At 39.8% G+C, this 9,962-nt stretch overlaps 1 protein-coding gene across 2 annotated transcripts in view; it reads right to left on the bottom strand.

Annotated features, from left to right (window-relative positions):
- Window positions 1–9,962, bottom strand: part of RNF216 (ring finger protein 216) — a 154,966-nt gene that overhangs the window by 120,327 nt on the left and 24,677 nt on the right. For both annotated transcript variants that reach the window (XM_007447076.1, XM_007447077.1), the window contains exons 5-6: window positions 2,873–2,975; window positions 852–1,016 (exon numbers count right to left, since the gene is read on the bottom strand). In XM_007447076.1, the coding sequence (XP_007447138.1) occupies window positions 852–1,016; window positions 2,873–2,975 (268 nt within the window). The remainder of the gene's footprint in view (window positions 1–851; window positions 1,017–2,872; window positions 2,976–9,962) is intronic.

Here is a 9,962-nt window from a genome sequence, read left to right as displayed (position 1 = left end):
TTGGGGGGGGGGGGGGGGGAGCTCATTCATTTTTCAATGACAGTATAGACATTCCCTCTTTAGCATGGGGAATGAGCCTCAGAAACAGAAGGCACTATCTCTGTGTTCCCTTCAGAGTAATTTTACCTAAAATGAACCTACAATTAGGAGTTTGTTGACAGCTGCCTAGATGTTATCAATCTAAAGGTGGAAGGGGCCTACACTCAGCAAATTCACCGATGTTCACCTTCCTTCAAGTTATGACCCCAGTGGCTGTTTTAACCGTTAAAGTAACTCCACATTTGCTTGTCTTCTGGAAAGAAAAGCACACTGTCTGCTGAGAATCACCAGAACTTCGGCCCTTACATGGAACCTTATTTAGGGCCCAGAAGAAAAAAACAAAACCTCGAGAGCTTTCAGTTAGCTGCCTACTCGCTTCTGAGGCAAACCACCACTCCCTGGGCAGAGCTGGGTTCCTGGGCCCTTTACAGACTCTACATGTAACTGCTAACTGAGCCATCTGGGGGAGGACTGTGGTGGCCAGCTCCAAGTCAGAAAGCAAATGAGGGAGGAATAGCACTGAAATGCATCTTTTACACTCTAGTCATCCACATTCCATGGGAAAATTCATTACCTTCCATGTCTTTATGGTCAAACCAGAACTTCCCTGCTTCTAATATGTATTTCTTTTCATTCAGTTCTTCCTGATCAGCAAATACCTTTGTCTATTTACCTTCACCCTGACAAACTCCTTAGCTCTTTACCATCATAAACCATGCCAATTTCCACAAGCTGAACTCTTCATTCTGTTATCACGGGAAGGAGTAGTTAGTCAAGAGGTGTGACCCCACCAGGAAGACCAAGTAGAGCACCTTTCGGGTGATTGCATAGTGTCCTTTGAGCTCATGCAGGGCCCACTTGATGTCCTGACTGCTGAGCATTTTGAAGTCGGCCATCAGGAGGTCAGCGGCTTGGATGAAGCAGCGTTGGTCAAGAGGAGCCAATTTAGAATAGTCAAAAAAGTCTATTTTAGGCAACTGAAATGAGAGAGAGGCACAACATTAGAGGCCAGACGGTGCATTTCCTATGAGGGGGAAATCATTTGAAGAATTATTTACTACAGAATAGAATAATCTGACTTGTACTCATAATTACTCTAAAGGAGGATACCAACCCTGAAGAGAGATGAAGAAATGATAGTTCAGAGAGGTTAAACAGTCTGTCTGGAGACTAGTTTTACTAGTTGGAACTATGAAAAAGTATAGCTGGGGATTTGAACCCAATTTTTTAGCCATTTTCTTTTCACAATATGTTTAGAAAAATGAATTTTTTTCCAGCTACAAAATACAGGCATACTTCAGGGAAACTGTGGGTTTGGTTCCAGACCACTGTAATAAAGTTAGTATCACAATAAAACGAGTCACACAAATATTTTGGTTCCCCAATGCAAAGAAAAGTTAAAGTTATGTTCATATCATACTGTAGTCTAGTAAGTGTGCAACAGCATATGTACAAAAAAAAAAGTACATGCTGCAATTAATAATTTATTGCTGGGCTTCCCTGGTGGCGCAGTGGCTGAGAGTCCGCCTGCCGATGCAGGGGACGCGGGGTTCGTGCCCCTGTCCGGGAAGATCCCACATGCCATGGAGCGGCTGGGCCTGTGACCCATGGCCGCTGAGCCTGCGCATCTGGAGCCTGTGCTCCGCAACACGAGAGGCCACAACAGTGAGAGGCCCGCGTACTGTAAAAAAAAAAAAAAAAAAAAATTATTGCTAAAAAATGTCAACCATCATCTGAGCTTTCAGCAAGTCAATCTTTTTGCAACAGTAACATCAAAGGTCACTGATCACAGATCACCATGACAAATGTAGTAATAAAGTCAGAAATATTGTGAGAATTACCAAAATGTGACAGAGACACGAGGTGAACAAATGCTGTTGGAAAAATGGCACCAACAGATTTTCTCAAGGCAGGATTGCCACAAACCTTCAATTTGTAAAAAAAATTGTAACATCTGAAAAGCACAAAAGTAAAGGGCAATAAAATGAGTAATACCCATACATAAAAGAAAGAGTCAAAAAGAATTTGTGGTAAATAGAAGGATGGTACAACAGATCCCAGTGAAGCAGTTTTGAACTATACTTTCCTTCAACTGCTTAACACACTAAATGCTAGTCTGGATCACAAACGAAGACAATGATTAAGATTTCTAAAAAAACAAACTTTATATCTAGATACAGGATTTGGTTACACAGGTGTATGTACTGTATATAAATCTTATACAAAAAGAAAAACTGTAAACAGACATTAAACTCTAGGCAATAATCTGCATGCTAAAGTATTTATGGGGCAGTGTATTGATGTTTTTGCAATTTACTTTGAAGTGCATTATAATGAAATAAAATATGAGAGGAATGTGCTGATGGACACAGGGATGGACATGTGACAAAATGGACATAGTAAAATGTTAACTTTTAATAGTCGTGCTGGTGGATATATAGGTAATCAATGGAAAAGCCTTCTGACTTTACTGTATGTTTGAAAATTTCACAATAAAATGTTAAAAAAACCCTAAAATGATACAAATAATCCGGTCCAATTCTTGTTTATCTTAGGAACTTCCTTTGTAGGATTAAAGATATGGAGGATTTGTTTAATTCTTTGTGGGGAAGGGAAGATAGAGTTACAATGAAAGAAGTCAAATACAGAATTCAAAGTGACTCGGAGAAATCCATCTGAGTGGGAGAAATCCCACTAAAATATATATTCTGAAATTCTCTTTTCCTGGATAGTCTTAAAAAATGTGTCTTGACAAAGCAGTTTATTCCCTTAAAAATGATGAAAAGAGCAGAGCATTTCCAAGTAGACACTGCAAAACAAGAGCACAACTTGCCTTTATCTCATCTTGGCTGGCAAGCAGGCTGCTATTGGGATTGATAAGGACTCTATCTTCTCTCTTTGGATAATCTGGATTTTCCAGAAGAAAATTACAAAGTCTGCAAAAATAAATGATGTTACTTTCATAGTGCTTCCAAATCCCACACCTGCCCATTGATTCAAATGTAATGTGTGAAAATAAAGTTTCTAGACACACATTATAATTGACCTATCAGGGAATTAAAATGTTTGCAGATCAGAAAAACAAAACAAATAAATAGACAAAAGACAGTTACACAGAATCTCTATTTTTACTTGCTAATTTAAAAAGTAATATACATACTGAAATATAAACTCTGAAGTTTTTCTGTTAGTTGGGTATCAATATAATGAAGTCATTGAAATTCTTACTGGTTGAACTGTATGGGGAAAAGTTTGTATTTACATCCACAATTAAAAACAGTTTTCTGGGGCTTCCCTGGTGGCGCAGTGGTTGGGAGTCTGCCTGCCGGTGCAGGGGACGCGGGTTCGTGCCCCGGTCCGGGAGGATCCCACATGCCGCAGAGCGGCTGGGCCCTTGGGCCATGGCCGCTGAGCCTGCGTGTCTGGAGCCTGTGCTCCGCAGCGCGAGGGGTCGCAGCGGTGAGAGGCCTGCGTGCTGCAAAACAAAACAAAACAAAACAAAAATCGTTTTCTGGGCTTCCCTGGTGGCGCAGTGGTTGAGAGTCTGCCTGCCGATGCAGGGGACACGGGTTTGTGTCCCGGTCCGGAAGATCCCACATGCCGCGGAGCGGCTGGGCCCGTGAGCCATGGCCGCTGAGCCTGCGTGTCCAGAGCCTGTGCTCCACAACAGGAGAGGCCCGCATACAGCAAAAAAAAAAAAAAAGTTTTCTAAGAGTTAATAAATGGAACATAAAAGACCTTCTACTAATTCATTAATACTTCTTTTAACCCTACGGTAATAAATCCCCATGACAATCTGAGGGAAGCTCAGTTTACTGTAAGGCTGAAGGAACAGACCATGTTTGCTTAAGAACAGACTCTCTTCATACCAAACTAACAACCTTGTCTTTTTATCACTACTATGAAATCCTTCAAAAGTAAGGATATAGAGAATAAGATAACATGAGAGAGGTATCACCACCCAGATTTACAAATGTTAACTAACAAGGCCCTTCACCCTAACAACCAAAGAAGGCAATGAACTGTACTCCTGGGATGATTCCACACAGACAAGTACAGCCTGGCGGTATGCAGCACGAGCCACTTCAGTAGCAAGAAAGCTTCCAGTTACAGGGCAACCAGGGCTTCCCCTCTCCTCTACCTTCCTTCCCTTGCTCCTGCAGATTCTGAAGATGACTCCACTGCCTCGAAGGTGCCCCACCATGATTCTCACTCAACTCCCTTCTCCCCAGGTCTCTCCTGTCCAGTGTCAGGAGCGCAGCCTCTAATTAAGACAGGTCTAGCAGGAAGAAGACAGAGAAAAGGTGCTCACCTCCAGCTCCTCTTCTCACCAAGGGCCAGTGTGTGGGGACCAAAAACTAGGGAGGCATGCTTCTTTTGCAATCCCCCTCAGAGCCCTCAGCACTGGCCGGAATACAAAGCCCGACTGCAAAGCCCCCTCTTCCTCCTACTCCAGGACCGCTCAGCACATCTCAACACCTTTTTCTTCATCATTACTACCAGGAGTCCCATGCTTCTTATTGTTAAGCTCTCCTCTTCCTATCACCACGCCCAGTCTCTGGAACATATTGCCAGAGGCCCGGAGAGGGTAAAACCCCTTTCCCATATTACAGTAGTAGCAAGGGGAGACACCCCTAGTCAAGAATTCTGAGCACATTTCCCATTAAAAGCATTGTCACTGATGGTGACTCTTTGCTCCAGTACAAACTGATGAGCACCACAGGTTATACAGATCTCTGAAGGCTAACCTGAGAATTATTCACTGTTAAGAACCCAGTATTTGTGGAGAAAGGCACAGAGTTCCAAACAACCCCTTTAACATGCACAACTGGACGTACTACAAACCAGATGTGGAATAGCTCCTCCATTCCAATCTTACCTGTTTGTAACGTTCTGATAAGTGTGGCTACCACAGGCCAACAAACTGCCCCAAAACCAGGAATTTGGGGAAAGATAAAAAGGTCAAATATAAAGAATCTTCTTTAATAGAATAGCCATGCATGAGTGAAGCCAGAGGTCTCCTAAGTGGGATGCATGGAAGATGATCTGCTAGGGTGTTGGAAAATAGTAGTAAAACTTGCTTCTAGTTTTTAAAATCTCATCCTTTAAAATGTTCTATTTTTATGCACTTCCTAAAGTACATGCTATAGAACAGTAGGTATAATTTCTGAATCACCCCCCGATCCCCAGCCGCATTTTAGAGGTTCTTCTCTTAGCAATTCATTTTATATTTTCAACACTATTAAAAACTTCACATATCGAAATGCTTGTCAGAACTCAAATCTGCCCACCTACTGATATTACTTCATGCTTGATCTGACCTGACAAGCTACAGGGTTTTGAGAAAGCACTCCCACTAAATAAGCCAGGCTAATATTCCAAGCTTTTATTCTTTAATAGTTGTTTGCTGCCTCGATCCAACTTAAGTTGCATCACATGTGAGTGAAAAGTCTTAGTTAAAGCGTCAAAGAGTAGGTTATCATCACAGCAGGTTCTCTGGTGAACAGGCCCCTCCTGCTAAAATGACCAGCTGGTTACATCTGAAGGTGACTTAAAGACTGCACACAAAGTGACTGAGAGTCAGCCCCACAAAATACCAGCTTGCTCAACTCTGCTTTGGGCCTCCTTTTGGCCCTACGTTAACAACGTTCAACTTAGTTTTGAGAATTAACAACTTAGTCTCAACAGCCCAGGGACGAAAGGAAAGCAGTGTCAGGAAAATCATACTGTAAGTTTCAAAAGATTCAATACCATTATTGAACATTCCCTTTCCTTTGGAATTCACAAGAATTTATGTTTAAGGATGAATATTTGCTTTTCAGTGATGCAAAAGGCACAGTCAGTAAGCCCCTAGAAAAAATGACATGTATGAGACTCAGGAGGTAGGAGAACAGAATTGTCACAGAATCTGTCAATTTGATCACACTTTACCGATATTACATTGAAGACTAATTTTGCAGATATTTAAAAAATAATATATTCATCCATAGAATGAGAGGGAAACATTATAGTATACTAAATTTCTAAAGGATTACTTTAATATTTACTGTAAGTTATTCAAAATACTACTTGGTATTTCCTATTCAAATCAGTATTCTGTAACTAAATGTGCTAGGTATATACATTTATAGTTTCTAAAATGAACGGAAATTATGCTTCATAATCAGGAAAATATTAACAAAAAAAGGAATTCAATGAGACAAGAGAAGGAGTAAACAATTCACATAGGAGGGAAATAAAATTAGTAAACAAATATATGAAAAATGGTACATAGCTAATTATCAAAGAAATGCAACTAAAATATTAATTACTTTATGCCTAGTTAAAATAAGACTATTCAATATTGTTGAGGAATGAGTAAACCAATTCATATACATCTCTAACAGCAACATAAACTGTCACAACTCCACAGGAAAGCTATTTGTTAGTTTGTTTGTTTTTGCTGCACTACTTGGCTTGTGGGATCTTAGTTCCCCAGCCAGGGATTGAGCCCAGGCCCTCTGCAGTGAAAGCGCAGAGGCCTAACCACTGGACTGCCAGGGAATTCCCTGGAAAGCTCTTTGGAAATATGTTCCAAGGATCATGAATCTGTTTATAATCCCTGATCCCAAATGTTAACTTTTAGGGTTTCAGCATACAGTGTATAACAAAAAAAAGGAAAAGTACTACATGGAATAATGCAGAATGTTTATCAGAACACTAGTGAAACTATGTACAGGAAAAATATTTAACAAAGAGGAAAATTCAATAGAATAATTTTTATTAAAGGTAATCACTAATAACACCATAAAAAAATGGAAAAATTTTTTTTACATAACACTATTTCATGAAAAAGATATCCAAAATTGTATTTACCCTCCAAAAAAAATTAGGTTTTCATTCCAAGAACTAAAAAGGCACGTTAAAAAAAATCAGTTTGGACTTCTCTGGTGGCGCAGTGGTTAAGAATCCGCCTGCCAATGCAGGGGACATGAGTTTGAGACCTGGTCTGGGAAGATGTCACATGCTGCAGAGCAACTAAGCCCGTGCGCCACAACTACTGAGCCTGCGCTCTAGAGCCCTCGAGCCACAACTACTGAGCCTGCGCTCTAGAGCCCTCGAGCCACAACTACTGAGCCTGTGTGCCACAACTACTGAAGCCCGCACACCGAGAGCCCATGCTCCACAACAAGAGAAGCCACCGCAATGAGAAGCCCGCACACCGCAAGGAAGAGCAGCCCCCACTCACCACAACTAGGGAAAGCCCGTGTGTGGCAATGAAGACCCAACGCAGCCAAAAATCGATCAATCAATCAATCAATCAGTTGTTTTTTAGTTGAGTGGAAGTCTAGGAGATATTTTTCATTGTAAAAATGTAGCTATTTCTGCTCAATTTTGCTATGAATTTAAAACTATTCTAAAATTAAAGTTTATTAATTAAAAATAATGCAGTTGTCATCATGTTGTTTACATACTCAAAAAGAAAATATTTTAAAACCTTAGAATAAAACAGCACCTTCACTTCTAGTAATGGCAGACCAATACTCCCAAAGATGAGAAACGAGACCAAAATTAAAAAACAAAATTAAAAAATTTCTACTTGAAGGTATCACTAGCCAACAGGGTGGTAAAGAAGGCCAAGTCTGGGCTTCCCTGGTGGCGCAGTGGTTGAGAGTCCGCCTGCCGATGCAGGGAACGCGGGTTCGTGCCCTGGTCCGGGAAGATCCCACGTGCCGTGGAGCGGCTAGGCCCGTGAGCCATGACTGCTGAGCCTGTGCGTCCAGGGCCTGTGCTCTGCAATGGGACAGGCCACAACAGTGAGAGGCCCGCGTACCGCAAAAAAAAAAAAAGTGGAGGGAAAAATTTAATTACAGCATTTTCATACAAGTGGAATACTACTTAGCAACGAAAATGCATGAACTATAGTTATACACAGCATAAAGAATCTCACAAACATAATGTTGAAAGAAGCCAGCCACGAGAGAATACAGACTACATGAAATGTTCATACAGTATTCAAAGATGGCAGCAATGCTCTATTTTTTGAAGATTTCTGGGTGGTGGTTACATGAATGTTTGATTTGTGATAAATTATTAAGCTGTGCATCTTTATTTTGTGCATTTTTCTGTAAGTGTATTATAGTCCAAAAATAAAAAAAATTAAGTTATACACAATCCAGAATATGGAGGAAAGGCTTGAGAAGAATGAATGGCGTGTAAAATAACAAAATGGCTTCCCTTTCCAGCAGCATGGAAGATTAAGTACCAATTAAGTACCCAGGCAGTCTCCAACTGAAAACTGCTGAATGAAATATTAAAATAAAACTTTTAAAGTACACCAATATGTTTAAGTTAGTAAGGCGTTTTCAGGAGTCCAAATCTAAGTGAAACTGACACCCCTGAGAAATAAGCTAAACACAGAAGCTAGTTTTCCTGAGGGCATCTGTTGATCCTAATAAACGTGAGCCCTTAGTTTTCACAGGGCACACAGGATAAGAGACAAAGCTCAGAGACCACATGGAAAAGCATGCCTTAACACTGATGCTGAGTGGATGGATGGGAAAACAAAACTCCCCCTGAGAATTTGTGATTACCCAGTCTTCATCCAGGACTAAAGTCTTACTACCCAGGTAAGATAAAACTTCCAGACAACAACCTAAAGTAGTATTAGACTGACATGACAGTTGGTCTGAGGCACATGACAGAAGTTAAAGCAAATCCTCCTTGAAGGAACCGTTTCTATCAAGACCTCAAGTAATGCGCTCACAGTCAAAATCTACAAAATAACGCAAGGAAACAGGACACCACGAGGCCAGGAGAAACAACAGAATGAGATTCACAAGAACTTCATGTGTGAGAATGATCACACCCAGAACACAAAGAAGTTATGTTTATTGTTTTTAAAGACCTAAAGTGATTAAAATACAAACAAAAAATAAAACACTAGAAGAATGGCCTGAAGAATTAAAGAATAAAAATACTAGAAATGAAAAACATAGAAACTGAAACTAAAAACATAACAGATGGACTTACTAGCAGATTATACCCCACTGAAAAGACAATTGGTAAGCTGGAGGTTAGATCTGAAAAATCATCTGGAATGCATCTCAGAAACAAAGAGATGATGTTAAGAGCCATCATGGACAAGAGTTAGAAGAAAAGTGTTACAGAAGAGGGGAAAAAGAGAACAGGGCAAAAGAATTATTTAATGAGATAATAGCTACAAAATTTCCAGACCTGACCAACATCATCAATCTACAGCCCAGCACAGTCTATATTCTAACTGTATTGCCTTAGTGAAATATACATAAGTGCAAAAATAACTACAAAACATTGTTTACTTCACTCAGTAGAGGTATTAGTACTAGTAACATCGGTACTATAATGTTAAAATTATTTTATGTATATTTTAGGATAAAGAAAATAAATATACTGTTATTAGAAATTACGTTTTTAGTGGAAGACAAAAACAACACATAAATGTAAAATTCAGAAAGATTGAGAAAAAAATTTTAATGTTAAATTTGAATGGAAAATTTTGAATATAAATTCATGATTTAAAAAAAAAATTATTTTCTTGGTTTGTCCCTTGAAAAGGTCCTAGAAGTAATGACAGGCTAGTAGGTATGATGAGCAAGTTTAGCCCCAAGATGTTAGTTTATAAATAACAATCCTCATTCTAAGAAACCTGGGTTTCTTGGGGGAAATGACAGATTCCAGGTTTGGGGCAGAGAAGTTCAAGGTAAGCCTGGGGTAACTTGGCCTATTAGAGAGCCAGGATGTGCTCAAAGACTAATGGAGTCATGCTAAAAAGACACAGGTGCATCTTAAGAGGCTCCTATTGGTCAAATTTAAGATAATTCAGTTTCAAAAAGAAAAAAATTATAAAGCACCACTTATACAAACCTTTATGTCTACAGAGATTTAAAAAAGAGCACAGGGCT

The sequence above is a fragment of the Lipotes vexillifer genome, unplaced genomic scaffold, assembly GCF_000442215.2.
Source record: "Lipotes vexillifer unplaced genomic scaffold, Lipotes_vexillifer_v1.1 scaffold625, whole genome shotgun sequence".
Lineage (NCBI taxonomy): Eukaryota > Metazoa > Chordata > Mammalia > Artiodactyla > Lipotidae > Lipotes > Lipotes vexillifer.
This window is presented reverse-complemented; position numbering and strand designations above follow the sequence as displayed.